This window comes from Fusarium keratoplasticum, chromosome 4 (genome assembly GCF_025433545.1).
Source record: "Fusarium keratoplasticum isolate Fu6.1 chromosome 4, whole genome shotgun sequence".
Classification (NCBI taxonomy): Eukaryota; Fungi; Ascomycota; class Sordariomycetes; order Hypocreales; family Nectriaceae; genus Fusarium; species Fusarium keratoplasticum.
The window spans coordinates 5,152,829-5,176,676 of record NC_070532.1 but is presented as its reverse complement, the minus strand read 5'-3'; the positions used below and the strand labels follow the sequence as shown (position 1 = coordinate 5,176,676).

Below are 23,848 nucleotides of genomic sequence, written 5' to 3'. Positions count from 1 at the left end.
ATATACCGCGTGTTCCCTGATCTCCTCGCAGAGCGGTATCGTCCGTGGGATAAGGAGCACATCCTCTCCCCGCAGCCTCCATCCAAGATCCCAAGCAGAGCCGAGATGGACTCGTGGATGACCAGTCTGGCATTGCACACTCTGGATCTCGTCCGCGAAATCCCCTTTGAGTCCAGAAGCCGAAGCATCCAGCCCCTCATTTTTGTTGCTGTTTCCAACGAGCTACGCCGCGGGCCGCAGGACGTCGCTTCGCTGGGCGCGGTAGATGATCAGGCTCGGGGGCTTGGCCGGAGCGTCATCGAGGTGGCCCGCGCCAGGAGCTTCGTCAGGAGTCGGCTGTCAGCATACGCGGCTGTGCTTCCGCTGCGCAAGGTAGCCAATGTTCTGGAGCTCGTCACGAGTATCTGGAGTGCTCTGGATGAAGGGCAGTCTGATGTGTATTGGCTGGATATTTGCACACAGAAGGAGTTGAGCACACTCATGGGGTGATCCTGTTGATGTAAAGTTGGCTAGCTACTCTCTTCACCAGTCTCCTGTCTTTGCAATTGAAACCCATTTAGCTACGGATTTCTCGACTGTCACGTCTTGTTGAAGTCGCTCCTTGGTCATGAGGAAGGCCTTTGGCAGCCAGTCTGGGACAACATCACGAGTGATCATGCTACAGAGCGCCTCGCCAGTCATCCATGCCTTATCCATTCCGTATCCGCTGTAGCCTCCGGCGAACCATTCACCATCGCCGTCCCTGCCGGACATATCCTTGGTCAGTCGGCCCACCAGCGGTATGCCATCGGATGTATGCCCCTGAAGGCCAGTCCACACTCCTTTAAGTTCTGGAAGCTCGCTAGTCGGCCATCCTTTGGTAAAGTATTCGGGGAGAAAACGCAACAGGGCTTCAACTGCCTGACCTGGAACGGAAGTATCGTCGGAAGTCAAGACATCAAACAAGTTGGAGTAGTCAGTGCCAACCCAGATATCTCCAGTGGTGCCGTGCTGTTGGAGGTAGTACAAGCCGCTGTGAAAGAAGCCAGTCACCGGGTCCAACTTCGACTTGACCAGGCAACTCCATGAACGTTGGTTGCCGCGGTGCTCCAGGTATGGACCAGCCTTCTGCACTGACATCGGTCCGCGATACGGGTACAGTCTTCCCGCAAGTGGACGCAAGAGGTGTGCAGCGTTTGCATTCGTGCAATGGATCACCTGCTTGCTACGAATAGTTCCCCGTGGTGTCTCGATTGCATATGGGTATTCAGACTCGGATTCCGGGAGGAACTTTACGTTGGTGGCGGGTGTGTTGGTCTCGATCGACAGACGGCCGGGGTGTTGGGCGAGGAGGCGCTCAAAGATTCCGGTGATGAGACGATATGGCCAGAGTGCGCCAACTTGATGCTGGATGACTCCAAATCCGTTCTTGATATTCAACTTGAAAAGGGGCGGACAGTCAGTTCTTGTCGTCCATATAAGAGACGATACGGGGCATACCTCGGCAAGATCTTCCTTCTCGGTCACGCCATGAAGCGCTCGGTGCTCGGGTATCGCATCTCGGAAAGCATCCAGTGACTTCCTTGAGACTTCCCAAGTCTCCTTGTCTCCAGAGACCATCACTTTGGAAACTTTGCGGATCTCGCTGGCAGCCTGGAGTTCGGGATCCAGGTCCTTGACCATGGACATGACCCGATCAATGTTCATGAGACTGAAGCGAGAGATCTCCTTCGCCGCGTCTTCTCCGTGTCGTCGACACAAAGCGCTGTATGTATGACCGACTGGCGAGACGAGTTGGCCGCCGTTACGGCCAGTGGCACCGCTCGTGAGGGTGCGCGCCTCCAAGACCACGACACGGCTTGCGGGGTGTAGGGAATCATCTTCGAGGAGGGACTTGGTGACGCTGCACCCGGTGATTCCAGAGCCGATGACGACAAAGTCGGCAAACCGAGGAAGACTGGGCGACTGGATGTTGGAGACACTGGGATGAGGGGGTTCCTGCCATAGGGAGACAGATGGGTCAGCCCTTGGGAGCAATGGGTCAGCGACGAGGGCCGCCCTGAGCTTCGTCATGAACTCTTGCGGCAGACCATAGTTGGGGTCTGGACTCTGGAGAGTTTGAGCGATGGCCAGGAGCCGGTCTCTTGCCTTGTCGCATGGGTTGCTCATGGTCAGCAGTAGGTTGGTCGTGAATAGGAGGTACCGATGCTGCCATGGTCGCCATCCATTTCTTCACTATTATACCTTTGATAACGGCCATTCTGGTTCTTGCAAGTCGGCGGTCGTCGTTCGGAAGTGTCCTCAGTCTCAATCAGGTGTTGTAGTGCTAGTCTTGCCATATAGAGTATGACAAGGATGGGTTATCTCCATCGGGAGATAAGCAGGTGACGATAACGCTAACCTAGATTTGGAGTTGTTAAACAGAGGCATCCTATTGCTCAGATTCTTACTCCATGGGGTAGGCGGGGTCTAAATCGTTCGTGCTACGCTTGAGGGGGCAAACTATTGATTAGACCCCATGTCTACGAGTCAGGTTATCTATCCGGTCTTCTTTGCTAGCAGAGAGTCCCATCCTTGGCCCGGCGAGCCGATCAGGGTGGCGGCCTGGAGGTTTGTCCTTGCCAAGGGACAACTTGTCGTCTTTCCGCAGATATGAGCCTTGCCAATCTCCTGTTGAGCATCGATTCTCATGCCTATAAGGACCTTGATCATCCCCGCCACAGTCCCTATCATCAGTTCCTCCTCCTTGCCCAGCTACCAAAGGCGAGCATTGGTTCTCTTTCTTTGATCCTCCATCTGCCATCATGACCGCCTCGCTCAAAAAGGATACCGGCGATGACAACGTTTCGACTTTCGCCGGGGACCACGTCCCTACCACTGTGCTACAAACTCGTCGCGGCTTGACCCCACGTCACGTTCAGCTGATGACCATCGCCGGTGGCATCGGCGTCGGCCTCTTCGTCGGCGTCGGTGGAGTTCTATCCAAGGCTGGCCCGCTCCCACTGCTCATAGGTTATCTGATTTACGGCCTCGGATTCATCTGGCCAACCTGTGTCAACATTGCCGAGATGCTGGCGTGGCTTCCAATCCGTGGCTCCATCTACGAACTCGCCGCTCGTTTCGTCGACCCCGCCTTGGGCTTTGCCATGGGCTGGACCTACTTTTACGCCGGTGCCATGTTGGTGTGCACCGAGTACTCTGCCGTGGCTACCGTCATGCAGTATTGGAACACCGACATCAACCCAGCTGTGTGGATCGCCATGGCTATGGTGGTATGCTTCTTTCTGAACATGGTTGCAGTCAGGTAAGCGAGTTAGATACTCTTAACTACATTCGGAGTCACTGACAGAATCACAAAGGTGGTATGGAGAAGCCGAGTTCGTCATGGGCTCTACCAAGATCCTTCTGCTGATCGGCTTGATCCTGGCGACCTTTTTCACCATGGTCGGAGCAAATCCCACGGGTGAGGCCTATGGGTTTCGCAACTGGAAGAACGGCGACATGGCGCATCCTTACTACACTGAGGGTGCTACTGGTATCTTTTTGAGCATCTGTATATCGGTCAGGTACGCCGTCTTTACCATTGGAGGTCCCGATATCATCTCCCTGGCAGCTGGCGAGATCCAGAACCCGCGAAAGACGATTCCCCGCGTTGCCAAGATGATTGCCGCCCGTATTCTGTTGTTCTACATTGTGGGAATCCTCGCCGTGGGTATCCTGTGCAACTCGCGCGACTCGCGACTCCTGGGCGCGATCGAATCCGGCGAGGCTGGTGCAGCGGCATCTCCCTGGGTTCTAGGTCTTTTGAACCTCGGCATCAAGGGCTTCTTGCCCGGCCTCATCAACTTTCTCATCCTTCTCTCCGGCTGGTCTTGTGGCAACGCCTATCTGTACTCTTCCAGCCGAACCCTCTACTCACTTGCCCAGGACGGACGGGCACCCAAGCTCTTCTTGAAGTGTACAAAGAGTGGCGTGCCATGGGTCTGTGTCACAGCTGTCACCATCATCTCGCTGTTGTCTTTCCTCGTCGCATCCAATAGCGCAGGAGAGGTCTTCTCTTGGTTCGTGGACCTTACCACCGTCGCCCTTGTCATCAATGCCACAGCCATGTCGTGGGTTTTCCTCGGCTGGTGCCGCGCTCTCAAGGCACAGGGGATTGTTCGTCAGGGTGAGAACCACTTCAAAAAGTCGCTCTTCAGACGATCCGTGGCACAGCCAGTGCCAGGCATTGTGTTCCCCTATACCGTCCCCTGCGCATCTTGGTCGCCATATTTGTCCATCCTTCTTGGTACCCTGACCACCATCTTTATCGGTTTCGACACCTTCAAGCCATGGTCGACAAAGGGGTTCATTACTAGTTACTTTGGTCTGGCGTGGTTCACCTTCATGTTCTTGTTCTGGAAGATTTTCAAGGGTACCCGTATGGCAAACGCCACTACTGTCGATATCTATGCCGACGGGCAGAAGCAGGCCATTGATGAGGAATGTCGGTTCTGGGAGGAGGGGCTTGGCCAAGAGAGTGATAGGGAGGCTTTGAAGAAGAAGAATATCTTTGCCCGAGCTTGGGCGAGGTTTTGGGGAGCCTAATGACCAGACTCGAGTCTAGGCATGAAAGATTGGGTGTAAGTGGCTCCATTCGGAGAGTTAGCAGCTTGGATTCCATGTTGATCGACTCGTACTGCCTAGATCATCAAGATGTGACATGGGCGTCTCTATTCTCATATGTCCTTACCGATATTTTGTCCATGATGGTTGGCATCTTGGTCCGATTATTGGCTTCCTATTTGTAATTGGTTCCCTTTCCTAGTTCGGAAAGATTGTAGAAGTGGGAAACTAACTTAGGTATGGTAAAGGTTGGCCTGAATGAGACAAGTACATCCTGTGCTTCTATTAAGAGTTCCAACAGTGACCGCTCATACGTGTATCCGTGACTCTGTTTCTCCCTATCTTCTGGCTCAGTTATCTTATTAATGGCCGGGCTTTAACTATATCAAAAACTTCAATGTTAACACATCATGGCATTTTATCCCAATGCTAATATAGTAGCCTGTTTTTAGTCTTTCTACTGCCTAGATGTAACACTGCCTAGATATAACTATTGCCTTTGCCGTAGATAGCGGCGGCGGCTACGCACCTTAGGATGAGATTAGGGATATCACACCAACTATCACATCAGAGGCTTCCTTAGAGCAGGCCTTCTCACAAGCGACTAACTTCTATCTGCCCACTGTTAAATGCAGACTTCGGTGTTAATTCGCTCAGTAAATAGGAGAGCAATCTAAATCTTACAACTCTATTATGAAATCCCATTCCTTAATCTCTTACATAGATAAAACTTCTACGCCTGCTTAACTCACGGTTAAGTACGCGATCCAGAGGTCCTCGTCGATATGGAAGACGCTCAATGGGTAGGTCCTGGTTCAACTTGAGGGCGCCCCCTCCTAGATATCGTTGATGCTCTTTGTCAAACTCAAGCTTCCGGGATGCCCTGTCATCCTTCATCCTGCGTAAAGCCGAGTAAACGGCTTGGTGTACCGACCACGCTGGGCGACTCAAGACGTAGTCTCTATCTGGCTCCGCCGCCAAGAGTTTGATGGCTGCTTCCACGTTCGAAGGGTCCACGTTGGCGCCGTAGTCAATCATGAGTCGGGTGATCTCGCCAAGGGCAGCTAATCGAGCCTTTCTTGCTGATCTTGACGTTGAAAGAAAGGCACAAATAATCTCTCCAATGAATAACCTCCAAGGTGTAGTAACCGTCCCGGCTCCTTTGTAGGTAAACTTGAATTCTTGATTAGGATCTGCTCCTCTCTTGAGCAGGGCCTTAACCACCTCGGCTTGTCGATCGGCGGCTAAAGGCGAGAAGTGTAGAAAGGGAATATGAAGCAAAGAGTATGAGACTGTCGTAGGGTTTTTAAAGCCCCTCTTGATAAAATTCCACAGGGGACGACGTAAAATGGCGGGGCTGAACTTTTGAAAGGATATTTCAAGTAGACGGTCTCTGGACAGAAGAAGTGAGCCTCCGTCGTCAACTTTGTCGTTTATGTAGCCTACAACTCCATGCTCGATGGCGAGACATAGAAACAGCTGTTCCAGGCTCATCGCATCATAGACACCGTTAAGGCTTCTTAAGCCGAGGAGGAAACTCTCGTCGTTAGTGTACCTAGTTGAAAGCCTTTCGCAAAAATGGTCCAATCCTCTCACGAGCTCCTGTGTTGAGTTTGGGCTCGCTCGGCCCGCATGATACATGACATCTTTTATCATCGGCTGCCGTTTTGTATAGGGACTGCATCTTGCATCCAAAGCAATGCTGGCGTAGAAAAGCGTTAGGTGGGGATCATAAGAGTCAGGCAGATAGCGACCAAGTCGTCTTGTGGTGTTTGGGCTGTCGATGAAGTCTCGAACGGTTCTGTGCAAGTATTGAATCTTTGGCCCGAGGTACCTGAATACAAGTTTGGGAATGGGTTCAGCCACCTCCAGGAGGCCTTTGCATCTGCTGTTCAACCTGGTTGCAATATCTTGCACACGGTCAAATAGGTTGTCCATGCCGTCTTTCCTGAAATTACTGGCAAGAAGCCTGCCAGGTAAATCCAGAAGATTCTCTTCGTCCGCAAAAGAGAAGAGTAAGGCGGGAGGTGGTTTGGGGCATGTTTTCATGAGGGTGAAGTATTCGGTAGCGTGCTTGAGATAGAAGGGGTCAATGTTATCAAGTATCCTTTCGTATAGCCCCTCCAGATCCTCTGGTAGATCATCAAGTCGTCGTTTTAGGTCACTTGGACGATCTGCTTGGCTGAGTCCTGCAAGCAATGAGGACACCACAATCTTGACCCATAGGAACACACCAGACGCCTTCGAGACCACGGAGCTGACAAGGTCGTTGGTGAGTCCAGTCTCCCTGCCTCGTAGAGCCATATATTTCTGATTCTCGTTGAACCTCGCTTCGACGTATTTCTGGATGTCAGAGCGGGTGAGGTCCTGAAGTCGGAGGCTAGGCAAGTCCCTAAAGGCCTCCTGGAATTCATTCCATGGGCGACTTGCGGTGCACAGCTTGACAGATGAAGAGTAGGATATGACGTCGTTCATTGTGGAAATCAGCGGCTCCAAATCTCCTTCGAACTCGTCCAGTCTGTCCACGAACAGAGCGACTTTTGCTTTCGAGGAGATATGCCTCATGGCTCGCTTGAACATGTTGCGCAGCTCTCGTTCCGGGACTTCTCTGGCAACTTCGTTGAATAGAGACAGCACCCCCCATTGCTTGGGAGACGCGAATGGAATGGCTTTTGGAAATGCCCGAAGGAGTTGTGAGAGGAGCGTCTTGAATAGCCCTTTGTGAGATTTTTGGGCAGCATTACCTGCAGCCCAAAAGTAAAAGGAAGCCATGATGAGACGTTGGTCTCCGGCCCAGTGTTGAAGGTACTCGGTGCAGCGAGTTTCCATAGGCAAGTTCCTGGAACTCTCCGCTGCATCCCGGGATTGGTGAGGCTGGGTCAAGAACTTCATCAAGGTAGATTTCCCTGATCCAGTCTTTCCGGTGATCCAGTAGACCTGCTCATCCGACTCGAGCCAGTCTGTAAAGCTTGACCACTTCGCGGTTTCATGCTTGCTGTTGTTGAAAATCCAATGAAATATTGCCTCGTGTGCATCAGAAATTGCCAGTTCCCTATCTGCCATACTTTCGTAGTGAAGTGTGGCTAGGAACATTGTTTCAAGGTTCTTACGATGGCCGTCGGTAAGAAGGATGTTCGAGGATGTCTCAATGTCGTCGTCTCCAGACAACATTGCGCTGATGATGGCGGTCCGAAGCCGGACTCTTTCAGCCTCGCCGTCTTCCTGGCCCAGCCGCCGGATCAAAAGCTGAACGATGGATGATCCAAAACCAGACTGGTCGATTGAGGGGATTGGTTCCCGTGCAGACGCACTGGTGTCTGCTGTGAGCTGGTCAAGGCATCGAAGGATCTCGTCTTGTTGTGTTACGCTCTTTTGCGAATATTGCCTCCGAAACTATTAGCTCCAGCAAGGATAAGAATATTCTGGACTACTACTTGCCTAACAGAGACAAGCAAGTTCAGGCTGATTTGATGCTTGAAGTCATTGAGCTGGCTCTGGAGAGCGGAGAGGCTACTTTCATTCCACTTGAGTGCCACAGCAGATTTCATCGCCTTCCAGATGTTTCCAGTTTTCGAAGGCTTGACAATCTCAAGGGTGTCGAGCATCCTCTGAAGAGCTTTGGAGCATTCATTAGCCAACGCAATGATCCCATCATTTCCGTTCCCAGATGAACGATTAGCAAGTCGGGAACTGTCAGCTTTAAGTGTTCCCAAGACAGAACCGAGGCTTTCTGAGTTTGTTTGCAGACTCCGGAGTGCGACGAGGTCCTCGTGAGTCGAAGATGACGACCTGTACATGGCGATGGCTGTGATGACGAAATTCGAGCCGAAGTCGATGACTTGCATGATCGACGCAGCTAAACTGAACGCTTCCATTATGGTTGAGATGCGTGGAGTAGGCATGTGAGTGCATCTATGTGGAAGAGTTCGGGCTCAGTAAAATTCATGGATCAAAATCGAGGTTCAAAAGAGATCAGGAACGAAGAAAATGGACATGCTGTTAAGCCCCGTGTGCTGTCTCGCCTCATTATTTTTCAACCCAATGAGAGTAGCCAATCAACAATGGCCAGCAAAGAGATTGTGCCATTACTGCCTACCGCCCAGGCCGCTTTCACAGCCACCTGATTCCCCAGCCGCACTGCGATTGTGAGGCCTGCAAGTTGCTTGCTCGGGCTGTGCAAAGCCAGTGCGCCTGACAGCCTGTCAAGCCATCGTGGTGGTGACACCGAGCCAGCTGAATGAGCTCGGTTGTGACCAACACGTCTGCAGTGCAGCAGCAACGATCTAATAGCTTCACCTCTTATATATTGCCCCAATTCTTGGATTCGAGGTAAATTCAGAATGAGGCAAGTCGACATGCATCAGGGCTGGAGAACTCTTCTTGACAGGGATGTGGCCTTATCAAGGCCCACGTTGCAGCTCTGCCGGGCTGAGATGTTCAGCTGCATAATTGACATGGCTTAGTTGATCAATAGTCGCAGCCTGGTTTCATCTGGGCTGCACCTGATCGCGATCTCATCCGTAAGCTCTTTCGACGCTACATCACTTGTCAACGGAAACAATCCACTCCCATCAACAAATCTCCTAATTAGGCACTGAGGCGCCTCAACCGTGAATGCTCTCCCTTCAACCGAACCCCTCCTTTCTCTCGATTCATCCGTCCACCTCCGCAATCCTTCTCGGTCTTTCCCCTCACTCTAAGTTTTCCCGCACACGATGGCAGGGATTTAGTGTGTGCTGATCATTCTAGAGTTGCCTCTGTGCACTGGAATCTGCAATGTAGATCTCAAAAACGGCTTATAAGAGCCGTTTTAGCCTGATCTCGGAAAACATTCTCCTCTGAATAGTTAACCCACCAATCCGAGGCCCTGTACACAGCTCAACTTCGCCTAACAATTTTACAGGAACGAAGAGGTAAATTCATAAATATACATCTCTAAGTCTTAGAATTCGTAGTAGAGTGCTCACAACCTTGTATCGTTTACCACTTATACTTATGCCCGACTCCATTTAAGATCCAAAGGCTACACGCTGCAAATTTGTGTTCACCATGCGCACACTCTTCCTCCTAGCACTTTTGACGGTTCTTCCAACATGCCATGGCATTGATCCTCCCAACTCCAAATCAAACCCCTCGAGATTGTGGTACGACACTCCTGCTAGTCTCTGGAACGAATCTCTGCCCATTGGAAATGGGAGGCTTGGGGGAATGATCAAGGGGGTAACTGGAACTGAACTCATCTACATCAACGAAGACTCGTTCTGGAGCGGCACCTCACTCGACCGAGTCAATCCAGACGCCAAAGACACGCTTCCAAAGGTGCAGTCACTTCTCGCCCAGGGAAATGTTAAAGATGCTACCTTTGAAGCCAATCTGGGACTATCAGGTGTACCCTCCAGCATGCGAATGTACCAGCCTGGAGGAGACTTTCAAATCTACTTCCAAAACCAAGGGTCAGCTACCAAGTATGAAAGATGGCTCGACCTCAGCGACGGCACGGCAGGTGTCTACTACGAAGCGAATGGTGTCTCGTATCAGCGCGAGTACCTTGCTAGCAAGCCGGCAGACGTCATGACCGTTCGGCTCACCACTTCAAAGCCGGGCTCCTTAAGCTTTTACATTAAATTTCAACGACCTTCGAATCAGCAGAATCGGTTCGTGGAAACAGCTTACGCCGAAAACGGAGACACTATTATCTCGACTTTCAACTCGAATCAGATCAAGGCGGTTTTTGGTGCTCGGATTGTCATTAAGGGCGGATCTAAGCGTCAAATTGGCGATCAAATTGTCGTAACCAACGCGGACGAAGCCTTGATATACATCGACATGCGAACTACTGTGCGGGAACACGACCCTCTATCAACAGTTCGAAAGACACTCGCCAGGGCCGTGTCTTCCTCTTACTCGCAAACTCGCGAAAGCCATGTGAGCGACTACCAAAAGTTATACGAGCGAGCGAGTCTATCCCTTGGCACTTCGAGCGATGAGCAAAAGGCCTTGACCACAGCCAAAAGACGCCAGGCCCTAGCCCAAGGCGACTTTGATCCCGAACTCTTTAGTCTCTACTTTCAGTTTGGGCGATACTTGCTTATTTCTTCATCACGTCCTGGAACCTTGCCTGCGAACCTCCAAGGAATCTGGAACAATGCCCTAGACCCCTCTTGGGGCTCCAAGTATACGATCAACATCAACATTCAGATGAACTATTGGCCAGCAGAGATCACGAGTAAGCCTCCTGTCAACTTCAACTTCTCCAGTAGTCCTAATAAAGCACCAGATCTAGCCGATTTGACTGAGCCTCTATTCACTCACATGAAGCTCATGCACAAGACGGGCAAAGAAGTAGCACGCAACATGTACAATGCCCGCGGTTGGGTCGCCCACCACAACACCGACATATGGGGCGATGCCGCACCCCAGGATATTTACGCACAAGGATCATACTGGCCCATGGGACACGCTTGGCTCCTTCAGCACGTTTTCGATCATTACCTCTACACTGGGGACAAAGACTTCCTCAAAGAGAACTACTATCTGTTCAGAGACGCGGTGCAGTTCTACGAGGATTTCCTTTCAGACTACAAAGGTTGGAAGGTGACCAATCCATCCGTTTCTCCAGAAGCCTCTTACAAGAATGGAAGCAACTCTGGTGCAATGACAGTTTCAGCAACCATAGACAACTCGATCTTGCGCGAGCTGTTCGGAAACTTTGTGCAGGCGGCCAAGGTCTTGAGCAAATCACAAGACGAATTGGTCAAGACTGCCGACTCTTTGAGTAAAAGTCTTCCTCCCCTGCAAGTCTCTCCGAGAATGGGTACCCTCATGGAGTGGATTGAAGACTTTGAAGAGGCAGATCCAGGACATCGCCATCTGTCTCCCCTCTATGGCCTGTATCCGGGGTCCGAGATCACGCCAGAGAATCCCAAGATCTGGGAGGCGTCCAGGAAACTCGTAGAGCGGCGTGCCTCGTAAGTGCTATTTACAGTGCCAATGTGAGCCAGGATAAGCATCACCTTTTGCTAACTCCTCCTAGGCATGATGCTGGCAGCATGGGATGGTCTCGTGCTTGGCTTGCAGCCTTACGAGCCCGACTAGGCCAGGGCAAGAACCTTGAAGTTGACATGACTCACCTCCTCTTCAATCTTACTTACGACAGTCTCCTCAACATGGGACCTCCTGCAGGATTTCAGATCGATGGCAACTTCGGCGGCTGTGCAGCCATTGCCGAGTCACTCTTATCAAGCAGCAACGGCGTGATACATATTCTCCCTGCTCTAATGCCATCCTCAAAACGAGGAGCTTTCAATGGCTTCGTGACAAAGGGTGGGTTTGTGGTTGATGCTGAATGGAAGGATGGTGCCCTTACCAAGGCATCGATCACGAGCATGCTTGGGAATGCTCTGAACGTGACGATTGGGACAGGCCAAACGATATCAGAGGCTACTACGGGGAGTAAATCTTCAGGGAAGGGCAGTAAATTCTTTTCAAAGAAACTCAAGTCTGGCGAAACAGTCCACTTGCTTGGTGGCAACTCAGGTTAGGCGGTCAGACTATAACTAGGTCCTCACATCCAAACTCCATAGCCTGCGTTTCATACATACTTGGGGAGAGCAAACAGATAAACAACTTCAGTGCCATATGATCCTGCTTTCAGACTCATAAACCTCCCGTGTCAAGTCATCCCAGTCCGCGGCTTGCCTCTTTGGGGCGTCGGCCACTTTGTACCCTCGAAACTCAACATTTCCCCCCACCCATGGAAAGTTATAAGCCAGACCAACGAACGTAGCATAGCTATCGCCAATGAAGTCCAAGTGGCCAAATTCTAGATCATGGATGATATCGCCTTCACCGGTATCACAGCCCCTCAGTCGAAAGTAGACGCGACGAGGGAGGGAGGGCGTAACCTTTCGTTGGTTTAGTGCAGGGCCGACACCCTTTTCCAATTTTTTGCTCGGTTCAATGTCTTCATTCGACCTCTTCTCTGAGTTGGGCGTTTCTTCTTCTTCTTCTTCGCTATCGCCATCGTCCTCGTCGTCGCTGCCAGGTTCTTCCGAGTCAAAGCTATCATCGTCAGAGCCCTCGTCCGAGTCATCCCAAGTACCAGCGAGTGCATCCAGTGTCTCCTGGCATGTGCTTAGGATCATAGTTCCTTCGATAATCCCAAAGTGATAGTCGGCAATGAGTGTCCCGTTTTTTCCATCCCCGATATCCATAATAAAGCCACCCATCCCCGGCCAACCATCTGATACGGTGTCGCATTTGACGATGTAGGAGCCTGTACATTGCCCAAGCTCAACGCATGGAGATGCCTTGCCTTTCCCAGTTCTTGCCTTCTTGCTTTGAGCTGAACTCTCCTTGTTGGGCTTTGAGACATAGTCGTGGTGTGCTTCCCTGGCTGTCTCCCACTCAGACTCTTGTTTCGTCTTTTCTTCCTCGCGGGCCTGCCTGTTAATGGCCACGGAAAGGCAGATAACGGCTGTACGGTCCTAGCCAATGCAGACACCTCGATCCCCGTAGGAGCCACTACTCATGTGTAGCCTAGGGATTTCCGTAGCCATTTGATGAAGTGGCATCCTGTCGTCGACTCCATACACCACGAAGGCTTCAGGAGTTTCTGTCTGGTCGGGTTCTCCGTTGGTTAAGAAGTAGTAGTCCAAAAACCGTCCAGCATCGCAGTTAGCTCTTTCACCAGCTGTTGTGCATCTGTTAAAGGCCTCGTCTTCCCTCTGTTTCTTCCTTGCGCTCCAAGCCCGGACATCGTCCCCCCCCACTTTTGCTGCAGGGGTGCAGTTTATGTCCCATTTCATCTCTGAGCGGGGGAGGAAACGGACAATATTTCCCATCCACCACACGTCCCGTGATACTTCAGGATTGTAGCGAACAGCCACAGTACAACCGCAACCTTCCATCAGCCTCCTCGCAGACGTCAACTAGACAAGATGTCTGCTTTCTAAAGCTTCCATCCTTTGGAGCCAGAATTATCCAAAAGTCCACACGTAGAGCGTTCCCTTACTAAAGTTGATACCACCCACTCACACATGCTATCTATGACCTGGTCTTCTGACTTTGCCGTTCATGCAGGAGGCCAACCACTCCCCGTGAGGGGTAAACTCGAGTTACACAAGGTCATCAGGCCTTCGCTTCCTCAGATCATTACTTCAAACTCTCTTCTTTTCTCATCTCTTCCTGCGCCCTCAATTGCCCATTGGGATTTGAAAGCTGCTCCGCCCTCCGCATATGGAACAAGACCCCGAAATGGCCGGACAGGCTGAACACCCAAAATGGTGGCGTCGCCGATTTCCGTGGCATCGCACACAATACAGAGGATCGCTTCTCTTCAATCTCGCATCTTTCATTCTTCCAGCTCTCTACGGCACTCTTTCCAAGCTCTGGGTTGCCAACATTGACGCATCCATGGTGGTAACGACAGATGCATACACCTACATGAACACGGCCGCCGAAGCCGTCAACGAAGGCCTTCCAAGAGCCGCTTGGGTCATTATTGGTGACAAAGCATCACGGGATCTTGCAAAGCGTCTTCAGTTGACACATACCCTGATCGCGTTTCAATCTCTCGCGGGATTCATATTGAGCATCGTCTTTCTTGCCGCAGCCCCAGCATTCGCAAGACGCTTCGTCCCCTCCGAAGTCCGGGATGCGAGCTTGACATATATACGCATCTCATCGTTCACCGTCTTTAGCGGAATCCTTGAGACTGCTGTCGCGACTTCAACAAGGGCTTTAGACAAACCAGATATTCCCTTGGCCATCAGCTCGGTCAAGTTTGCCATTAATATCCTGCTCGACTTTCTTCTAATTTCAAAGTGGCATGTGGGATCCTTCACCCCGACTGTCAACATGCAAGGCACGATCCAGCTAGTCTGCAATCTTGTGGCTTCCTTTGTCGGGCTTGCCTACTTCCTATGGTCAAATACCCGGCCTCTCCTGAGAGAATTGCGACGAGAGCCGCAGACACACCATCGACTGCGCCCAAGCTTCCAAGCGCTCAAGGTTTTCCTTCGTCCTGGCCTCATTTTCTTCACCGAATCTGCCGTGAGGAACGCACTCTATCTCTGGCTGGTTACGACAATCGTTGCACTCGGCTCCGTCTACTCCACGGCTTGGGGTGTCTTCAACACCATCCGCTGGGGCCTGGTCATGGTTCCAGTTCAAGCACTAGAGGCGACTGCCCTTCAATTCATCGGCCACAATTGGGGAGAGTGGAGAAGAAAGGTGGGCGTCAATATGCGAAGACCCAGGGCGAGCTGGAAAGATATTCTCGCCATTGTACGGCCTGCGCTGAAATCCCTTGTTCTTGCGATTGTCTTTGAGGTTCCGCTTGCCATCTTCCTCACTTTATACGGGGCCTATTCGTTTGCATCCTACCTCAGCGGCTCGCACGAAGTTGCCGAAGTCACGGCATACATGTGGCGAACTCTTGATTGGTGTTATGTGTTCTATGCCATGTCGACTCAGCTAGCCACGATCTTACTTGCAACCCGACCAAAGTGGTATCTATACCAGAGTCTTGCGAGCAATCTCCTTTATGTGCTTCCATGGGCCATCGCTTGCCAAGTTGCTCACTTGGATACGGATAGTGCTTGGTGGTATCACAGTTGGGTTTTTGGCGGCAGTCTCGTTTTCAGTTTTGGAATTATTATAATCCTTGATTCGCTCTGGGCCTGGACTTTGCTACGAGGGAAGGCCAAATTGGAGGTGTTCAGAGAGTGATTTCGGCACAATAGACGTGCCTTGAAGCATGAATATTCAAGAAAGAGCTCGAGGTGCTGAAGGAGAGACTCTTGTTAGGAGCGCTTATTCCTGGCTTTAAGTTTTTCCTACAATTTTGTTATTTATTACCTTGCTTCTCAATTCTGCTTTTCCATTCTCTTTCATGCTTGATACAAGATCTAGTCACACAGAAGCGTTATTTCCCCAGACAATATGCACCCCAACGTTGATGTAACCGGAAGAGATGGCGCAATCTCGATGTGACATCACCTCATCGCATTTGCGTATATCGCAGCCAAACAGCACCAATGTCTTAGTAATAATGGAGAATATCATCAAGTCTTTTTAAGAGTTTGCATCCTTCATTCACGACTCAACTCATTAAAAACAGTAGAATAACAGAAGCATCATGTCCGCCACTGTCGTCATCACTCCAGCAGCCCCGGCTCCTCCTGGACAGCCTGACATCGCATACGCTCCAGACTACGCCAAGTTCCAAGCCCGCCAAGCTCAAAGACTCAAGTCTGAAACCCTGCCTTCGACTGTTCCTGAGGGATTTCCAACCCAGTTGACGGGCGATCTGGTCTGGGATGGAGAGTCAGTTGCTCAAACGTACGATTGGGCCTATGTGTTGTCTCCGGATCAGACGAACGAGATTGATCAAGCATTGAAGCATTTCCAAGGTAGCCGCAATTTCACTTCACCTATTCTCTAGTAGACTTGCTCACTCTGATAGTTCTTAACATCCCCCTTGGCCAGATCTCTCCTGAGACCTTCCCTCTGCCTCAATTGCATGCCGAACTACGCAAACTTTCGGATGAGCTTCATGCAGGACATGGCTTCTTTGTGATTCGCGGTCTCGACGTCGACAAGTACAGCCGACAAGAGAATATAATCATCTATGTCGGAATCTCTTCACACATCGCAGGTCAACGAGGTCGACAGGACAGCAAGTTCAACGGCAAGCCTGCCGATGTCGTCCTGACCCATATCAAGGATCTAAGTTCGGGTCAGGAGAAGGGCGCAATTGGAAGCCCTGCATACACGACTGATAAGCAAGTCTTTCACACTGATACCGGTGATATCGTCTCCCTCTTCTGTCTTGAAACTGCCTTGGAGGGTGGAGCTAGTAGACTGGCCAGCACATGGCGCGTCTACAATGAGATTGCCAGAACTCGACCTGACCTGGTCCACACTCTTTCCCAGAACTGGGACGTTGAAATGTGAGAACACGACTCTTGCCCCTAATCCAGGCAGCAGCTGGGTACTGTACTAACCCATACCAGCTTTACCAATGCAGACAAGAAGTTTGCCACACGGCCACTTCTCTACCACCAAAAGGCTACGGAGTCGACCCCAGAGCGGGTGGCTCTACAGTATGCTCGCCGATATTTCGTCGGATTCGGGGCCCTCCCACGAAGCCACGACATTCCTCCCATCACAGAAGCCCAAGCCGAAGCTCTCGACACTCTTCACTTCCTTGGGGAAAAGTTGAGCGTTTCAACCGATTTCCAAAAAGGCGACATGCAATATGTCAATAACCTTGCTGTGTTTCATGCGCGAGACGGCTTTACGGATTCGCCGACCCAGCAGTGAGTGTCTCTATCAGTCACTGCCCTTCCTTAAGCTCACCACTCTGACCTTTTAATAGGCGACATCTTCTGCGGCTCTGGCTTCGAGACCCGGAGAATGCATGGAAAACTCCAGAGGCTTTGAGATCGCGGTGGGCAGAATTATACGATGGTGTTACGGTAGAGGCTGAAGTTTTCCCGTCGGAGCCTTACATTCGCAGTTCCAGCAACAAGGCGAGGTAATGATCACCACTGGCACTTTTGTTCGTGGAGGTGCGATTGGCTACGCATCCTGGGTGGGTTGGTCGGAATATGTGCGACAATGTCACATGCGACTGTCTTCTCCAGCACGTCGAGAAATTCGGCTCAAAAGGTCCGGCGAAATAAAAAGACAAACATGAACAGAAAGGGGCCACATCAGGGGCCAATGCCAATGCATTGCTTGCAACATGGTGCCACTTTGAGTATTCGCAAACTCGGCAAACGTGAAAATGATGACAACCGAAAAGACTTGCAACATTCAAGTTGGGCCCAGGTCGAATTTATCCTCAATCGGGTTTTCAGCCGCTGGTGCTGACAGCCCGTGTCGGAACAGGCGATCGCAATCTCGGGGCATTGAGAGGCCTAATTTCGCTAAAGCCATGCCCGTTGTGGTTCTAGAAAAGCTCGCTGCTACGCCCGCTAGAGCATTGACATGACAGTTACGTCAATGAACTATGTTTTCAACGATGAAACCGTTCAAGATATAAAAAGCTACCGGGTTACCATTTTGGCGTGACGCTTCATCATCAACGCCAAGGGACGCTGCCCTGCCTGTCAATCTGCAAATGCAAAAAGGTATCCATCACTCTCCACTGCCTCCTGGCATTTCCACTGTCTCGCATGTCGACCAATGATGCCCAACTCTCGAGTTGCCTGGCAACCAGGATCTTCCCTTGGCGTGTTCCAAGCCAAGGCAAATACGAAGATTAGTCAAGTTTCTAAATATGGGGATTGGCTGTCTGCCTTGTAAAAGTGGGTGCCCCCGGATTAACCCCTTTAACGCGTCAGCCGGATCAACTCGACCTTGGTTAAATAAAACCGAACCATCGCCTGTTCAGCTTCTGTCAGACTCGATCCGCCATCATCAAGTTCTCTCGTTATTATTCTATTCAATCGATCGCTATTTGCGTCTTTCGTTACATTTGAACGTAATATTACATCCATCTTAATCCACCGCCATCATGTCCACCACTACCACCACCGCGGCTGCCACTGCCACCACGGCATGCACCAACCTCTACGACTCTCCCAACCAGGACACCACCTGCGCCATGCCCTACACCGGAAACCACACCGACATCATGAAGAAGTGCTGCGGTGATGCTCAGATCGTCAGCTACCACAACGACTGCGGCATCTACTGTGTTGCCCTCGACCAGACCGTCAGCGACCTCGCCGACTGCCTCTACGAGAACGGTGCTCCCTGGGAGGCCGTCTTCTGCAGCGTCCCCAAGAGCGTTTCCTCCGACGTTGCCTCCAAGACCAAGGACGCCGCCGTCCCCGCCTCCGCCCAGGCTTCCGTCATCTCTGGCGGCGACAGCGACAAGGACGACGACAAGGACAAGGACAGCGACAAGGATAGCGATGACAAGGACAGCGACAAGGATAGCGATGACAAGGACAGCGACGACAGCGACAGCACCGCCTCCGGCACTGCCAGCTCCGCCAGCTCAACCTCCACCGGCAACGCCGCCGCTGGTGTCGTTCCCCAGTCCAGCGTCAGCACCCTTGGCCTCACCATCGGTGCTCTCCTCTTCTCCTCGATGGCTCTCGGTGCCTTCAACATTTAAGAGCCCTTTCGGTTCTTTGTCTGTTTTTTCTCGCATTTAAAATTACAGCCTTTTGCATCAATCATCGAGGCGGCATTGGCATACATCCGGATATCATAATGGGGTCATTGTATACATACACGTTATTGTATTGTTAAAACTGGTAGTCGTTCATTTGCCACAACAGACGAATTGTCTCCAATCGCGTCGCCCATCTCGTGTAATCGCTTGTCTCGTCTCCAACGCCCGCCCAAAACGATCAATTAGTCTCGTTTGAGGCCGATTCGTCCCGCTTTCCTCAATCCCAGCAGTCCAACAATCGTACATAGTAGCATCATGCCAAACATCGTCCAGAAGCTGGCCCTATACCCCTGCATGAGGGCAACCACTTTGTCAGTGCTGTTTGAGTCCTTTGTCACCTGTGTGGATATCACCTGGAGGATAGCCAGACCCAGCGCGCTTCCGAACTGTGCGGCTGTGTTGAACACTGCCCCAGCAAGACCCTGCGTATCTTCAGGGAAGACGTCGGTAATGATGATCAACCCGACCGTAAAAAGTGCATCACAACTAATAGGTTGCAATATCTGTGCCACAAACGCGTTACCCCAATAAGGCCAAGAGGGATCGATAACAGCCATCAGTAGAGGAGAGCCAGCACAAAGTATCGACGTGACAGTGACGATCCAGATAGCAGGAATCTTGTGGACGAAAAGACCCACAACGATATTGACAAGTGCAGCAACTAGTGTGCAGGGCAAGATCCGAATGGACGCTTGAAGAGCTGGTAGATGCTGGATCTCTTGAAAGCTGAGTCTTGTTAGAAAAGGTTTTGTCCTCAGGTGTGTATCAGCCAACTTACAACAAGCTGCAGAACAATTCCATGGAATTCAGGACAGCAAATGATAGGGCAATAGTGACACAAATACTGAAAAAGGTCGCATTCTTCCAAATGGAGTTTGGGATCAAAGCTGGCTTCTTGGCTTCATCCTGACGATGAACCCAACCGACGAAGGCGAGAAAAGCAATTGTGCTCAGACAAAGCATAGCGATGCTCCCAGGCTGACGAATTGTTTCCACATCCGCACTCAGAAAACTAGTGATTTGTTAGTTACATTCCCACAATACCCTTCTTGGAGGAAGAGTTACGCTGGCAAATAACACATCACTGTCATGAAAGTAGATGCGAGTATAGCGCCAACCCAGTCAACTTTGGTTCCAAAATCTCGTAGGATATCGTTCAAATTTCGGTCATCTTGCCTCGTTGGAAGCGCCCACAGGCCCACGACAGAAAAGAAGAGAGTCAAAGCCCCAGAAAGGTACCATCCCGCTCGCCAGCCAATAGTGTCAACAAAGACACCACCCAGAACCAAGCCAATCGAGAACCCAAGAGGCTGGCTTAGACCCAGGCAAGAAAAGGCCATGTTACGGCCTCGCCCGTGAGGCAGAACTTGAGTGATGATAGCGACTGACGAGGCAAGATGCATTCCCAACCCGATCCCTGAAGAGCCCGAAACGCAACGAGTTCTGTGCCTTTGCCAGATGCCCCTGATCCAATCATCAGAGCTCCGCTCGCAAAGCAGCCGACAAGATCAACCCATCTTGGCCCTAGGACATCAGCAACCGCCCCGGCCAGTAGCAAGCTAGAAGCTGTAGCCAGGCCAGAGACTGATGCCGGCCAAAAGGCCAGAGGGGGCGGTAGCTGAAGGTCTTTTGTGATTGCTGGTAGTCCGATGATAACCAAGCCGTTGATGAGACTGGAGGTGAAGGTGACGCCTGACAACTAAACCGTGATAACTACCGTTTTAAAGCCAAAGATTTCGCTAGCCTTACCGATATCGAGCTCTAAGTCATCATCAGTGGTATCCGAAATAGTCGAGGGAACGAGCTCTTCTGATGATGATTCATCGCTGTCATGAGCCAAGACTGCCTGCGTCTGCGTCGACATGCTGGCCGAGGGGATTCGCACTTGTTTACGAGAATAAGGAGAGATCAGGGGTGGAATGCGCAAGCTTTTCAGTTTTCCAAGGAAAACCTTGAGTGATGAGTTGAATGAGATCCTATGACACATGAGAATTGCTCCTTGGCCGAGCTCGGGCGAAATCTCACCAAGGTTCAGGCACGACAAATTTTGGTCACCAGTTTCGACGATGAGAAAAATAGAACCAGAGTTAAACTAGGTATCAGGATTTAATCCAAAGAGACGAGTTGTTCTTGCATCGAGATCTTGTTCGGCCTTCTGGCTTAGTTGTCCCATCAAGGGCCAGGCTTCAACTGTAATAAAGAACACATTGTCAACAAACCATCGCATCATATCAAGTTCTTGTTCAATGATCAGACGTTCGGATTCTAGGCACCACCCCAGGATAACTACTAGCCTATTAAGAAACAGAAACAATAGAGACAGGTCTAGTTCTGCAATCAGTCGAGTTAAAATACTATGAGCAAGGATAACTATCCTTGTTTTCAGCATCGTGTCTAGCATCGGAGGCCTAAGAATGTCTACCGTGTTGGCTGGTCTATTTGTGCCTCAAGATTGGCGTAGACCAAAAACATTTTGTGGAACATGGGCATGATAATTAGGCATTTTCACGATAATTTTTACAATACATACCATCGTTGACAGTGTATATAACGCAGTAGCACTAAACTTGATCCCCTTTGCCAAGGCTGCCCCGTCCCGTATGTGTTGCTCAACCTCACCTACCCTAGGTATTGAGGAGTGTTGCACTCAGCGATCTTCTTTCATAGTCAATCTTGATTTTCGCCCAAGTATTAAAAGTAACAATATTGGTCAAACCAAAGGAAGTTCTCCTTTAACTCGACCCTGTCGTTATTAACGGCTGTACGTGTTTTCTCATAATCATAACTTCCCTGTGGTCCCTCAACACATCCAATATGAATGACATGCCAGCTCCTCAACAGGCCGTATCATACGTGAACATTCATCTAGTAATCTTCTACCTTTATATCTCATCATTATCTACTGCTGACGTTGCCCTTCCATCATTAATTATCATTGCATCCTTCAATCAGTGCATGAACATGCGGCATCTCTCCTCCGAAGTGTAAGACGTCATTATCACGTCGACTGTCTCACTACTGTGTTACATGACTAGATGTGCGCAAATTACAAAGAAAGCAGATGCATGCAGTTACCAGAGATACACTATTCACATTCCACCACATCAACCTCGTCAACTGCACCTGACAAAGGGCAGGCAGTAGAACAAGAAATCAAGGAATGAGTCCAGCACATCACCTTCACAAGTCCAGAATCTGCGGCCGTCGACGGTGCCAACCCAATAGAGTTGGGCCCTTGTCTAAGACACGAACCCCCCCTCGAATGACAGGGGCGGAGAAGTCCAATGAAGCCCCCGCCATATTCATCGATGATCTCTTCGGGGCAATCGGAGATCGGCTCGCACATGGCCCATTGAGTTGCGGAAACTGGTATGGCAAGGAGCACCTAGGCCCTTGACGTCGACACCCATGCTTTTCAGAGCGTGGATGGGAGGTGGCCACAAGTTGAGGAGGGTTCCCGCGGGTTTGGCGGAAGGATACCTTTCGTAGACCTTGACTTTGAACCCGGCTTTGATAAAGGAAAGTGCCGTGGCCATTCCGGCAGGACCTCCGCCGAGAACGACAATCTTCTTGGGGGTTATCATTGCCACCATCTTGGCACGCAGGGAGCAGGGAACTGAGATGCTTGGTAGAACGGAGTAAGGCTGATCGGGTTTAAAACATAAGCAGTTAGCTGGAATGTCTCCTCTGCGGCAACAATTCATCGTAAGGGATGTGATAATTAATATTCACTTACGGTACTCTGTAGGTGGAGACAAGGTGCAAGAATGGAATGTGTGGTCTCCGTATTTCTTCCCCCGATGGCCCCGGAATCACCGAACCCGCAAAACTCCACAGCACCTCAGATTCACAGAGTGAAGGTACATTCGCCTTTTAATGGGGGCTTTCCCCGAGAACTCCGGATGGGTTTCAAATGTTGGATCTAATGCAGTAGGAGTGGAGTCACCTCCCGTCTGGCCAATACCCATCCAGGTCGCCTCTCCATTCGTCCAGTTCACTGACGCTTCCTGTCAACTCGGCAACAATTGATACCTGAGGCTTAGCGTACTGGAAACCCTTTTCTATGTAGGAAGGAAAAGCGCATATCTTGCAAGAGCTTCAGTCTTCAATGTTGACAGGAAATGGGTTTTTTGTTGTTGCTGATTTCCCTAACCTAGCGACTAGCTTGAAGCTTTCACTCCTGCCATTCCACCATAATCTTCCTTGGCATCCTCCCCTCCAATCTTGAAAGGTCGGGCAGGCTGAAGTACAAAGAGCAGCCTTGCTGAACTTGTGTTGCTCGTATTCCTCCAGGCATGCATAGTAGCACGCTGAACACACACGTCTCCCCGCTTCAGTATTCTCGTCTCCCCAGAGTCAAGGATTAGTTCCACCTCCCCTTCCAACACCAGACCAAAATCCACACTGACAGTGCGATGTATCGGCGATGTCACGTTTGGCCCGATGTCGACGTAACGCAGTACAGTTCCATTCGAAACAACCAAGCCTGGGGCGTCATCCAGGAACTCCCGGTACTGCTGGAGGTCTTTGTCGCCAGACAGGTTGACAGGAAAGCCGCGAGTTGCGTAGCATTGTGCGAAGATGGCCGAGTTGTCAGGTAAGCTATACCACGGCGCAGCAGTAGGTATCGACTGGTCGATTACGGATTTGCCGGAAGCGTCGTGGGTGGTGATGTACCGCTGAACTTGGGGTAGATCGCTGGCCATTGTTCTGAAAGGATGCAGTACCTCTAGAAGGTACGCGAAAGGGGCTATGAAGGTCGTGAGGCGTAGGAAGCGAAGGTTAGTGAGTTCTTCGGCTGAAAAAGGATCAGATGAGCGTCAATTTCGATGGCTTCGTTGTAGCACTTATTTGTACTGCGTGACAACTTGCGAGCCGTCTTCTATCGGGATGTGGGGAAGATGGAATAGACCTCTGTCGGCAAGTGGTGGCATCTAAATGTAATTGTGCAAAAGTGGAGGACCGAACACAGCGGCAAAGTATTTCTCGGCATGGAGTACGGAGTAATACAAATACAGGTAGGGGAAAAAAGTATAGACACAAAAACATATGCGCATCGCTTGTGCAGAG

General features: G+C 50.8%; 9 protein-coding genes across 9 annotated transcripts; 5 read left to right on the top strand and 4 right to left on the bottom strand.

The window, feature by feature from the left end:
• Positions 1 to 522: 522 nt before the first annotated feature.
• NCS57_00661900 (uncharacterized protein) lies at positions 523 to 2,148 on the bottom strand (the record flags this gene model as incomplete). Its single annotated transcript, XM_053056502.1, has 2 exons — positions 523 to 1,419; positions 1,480 to 2,148. 2 exons carry the CDS (start codon positions 2,146 to 2,148, stop codon positions 523 to 525), a joined length of 1,566 nt encoding a protein of 521 aa, XP_052915457.1.
• Positions 2,149 to 2,783: 635 nt separating this feature from the next.
• Positions 2,784 to 4,566, top strand: NCS57_00661800 (putative general amino acid permease; the record flags this gene model as incomplete). Its single annotated transcript, XM_053056501.1, has 2 exons — positions 2,784 to 3,283; positions 3,339 to 4,566. The coding sequence occupies 2 exons, from the start codon at positions 2,784 to 2,786 to the stop codon at positions 4,564 to 4,566; spliced, it is 1,728 nt and encodes a 575-aa protein (XP_052915456.1).
• Positions 4,567 to 5,292: 726 nt separating this feature from the next.
• On the bottom strand, positions 5,293 to 8,429 carry NCS57_00661700 (uncharacterized protein; the record flags this gene model as incomplete). The annotated part of the gene is made up of 2 exons (XM_053056500.1): positions 5,293 to 7,969; positions 8,023 to 8,429. The coding sequence occupies 2 exons, from the start codon at positions 8,427 to 8,429 to the stop codon at positions 5,293 to 5,295; spliced, it is 3,084 nt and encodes a 1,027-aa protein (XP_052915455.1).
• Positions 8,430 to 9,633: 1,204 nt separating this feature from the next.
• Positions 9,634 to 12,125, top strand: NCS57_00661600 (Glyco-hyd-65N-2 domain-containing protein; the record flags this gene model as incomplete). Its single annotated transcript, XM_053056499.1, has 2 exons — positions 9,634 to 11,552; positions 11,618 to 12,125. 2 exons carry the CDS (start codon positions 9,634 to 9,636, stop codon positions 12,123 to 12,125), a joined length of 2,427 nt encoding a protein of 808 aa, XP_052915454.1.
• Positions 12,126 to 13,839: 1,714 nt separating this feature from the next.
• NCS57_00661500 (uncharacterized protein) lies at positions 13,840 to 15,315 on the top strand (the record flags this gene model as incomplete). Its single annotated transcript, XM_053056498.1, has 1 exon — positions 13,840 to 15,315. One exon carries the CDS (start codon positions 13,840 to 13,842, stop codon positions 15,313 to 15,315), a length of 1,476 nt encoding a protein of 491 aa, XP_052915453.1.
• Positions 15,316 to 15,724: 409 nt separating this feature from the next.
• Positions 15,725 to 17,129, top strand: NCS57_00661400 (TauD domain-containing protein; the record flags this gene model as incomplete). The annotated part of the gene is made up of 4 exons (XM_053056497.1): positions 15,725 to 15,998; positions 16,052 to 16,538; positions 16,602 to 16,907; positions 16,967 to 17,129. The coding sequence occupies 4 exons, from the start codon at positions 15,725 to 15,727 to the stop codon at positions 17,127 to 17,129; spliced, it is 1,230 nt and encodes a 409-aa protein (XP_052915452.1).
• A 980-nt stretch (positions 17,130 to 18,109) lies between these two features.
• Positions 18,110 to 18,718, top strand: NCS57_00661300 (uncharacterized protein; the record flags this gene model as incomplete). The annotated part of the gene is made up of 1 exon (XM_053056496.1): positions 18,110 to 18,718. The coding sequence occupies one exon, from the start codon at positions 18,110 to 18,112 to the stop codon at positions 18,716 to 18,718; it is 609 nt and encodes a 202-aa protein (XP_052915451.1).
• A 242-nt stretch (positions 18,719 to 18,960) lies between these two features.
• Positions 18,961 to 20,642, bottom strand: NCS57_00661200 (MFS domain-containing protein; the record flags this gene model as incomplete). Its single annotated transcript, XM_053056495.1, has 4 exons — positions 18,961 to 19,504; positions 19,557 to 19,790; positions 20,146 to 20,470; positions 20,528 to 20,642. The coding sequence occupies 4 exons, from the start codon at positions 20,640 to 20,642 to the stop codon at positions 18,961 to 18,963; spliced, it is 1,218 nt and encodes a 405-aa protein (XP_052915450.1).
• Positions 20,643 to 22,080: 1,438 nt separating this feature from the next.
• On the bottom strand, positions 22,081 to 23,484 carry NCS57_00661100 (FAD-binding-3 domain-containing protein; the record flags this gene model as incomplete). Its single annotated transcript, XM_053056494.1, has 3 exons — positions 22,081 to 22,422; positions 22,515 to 22,520; positions 23,188 to 23,484. The coding sequence occupies 3 exons, from the start codon at positions 23,482 to 23,484 to the stop codon at positions 22,081 to 22,083; spliced, it is 645 nt and encodes a 214-aa protein (XP_052915449.1).
• Between the last annotated feature and the right edge of the window lie 364 nt (positions 23,485 to 23,848).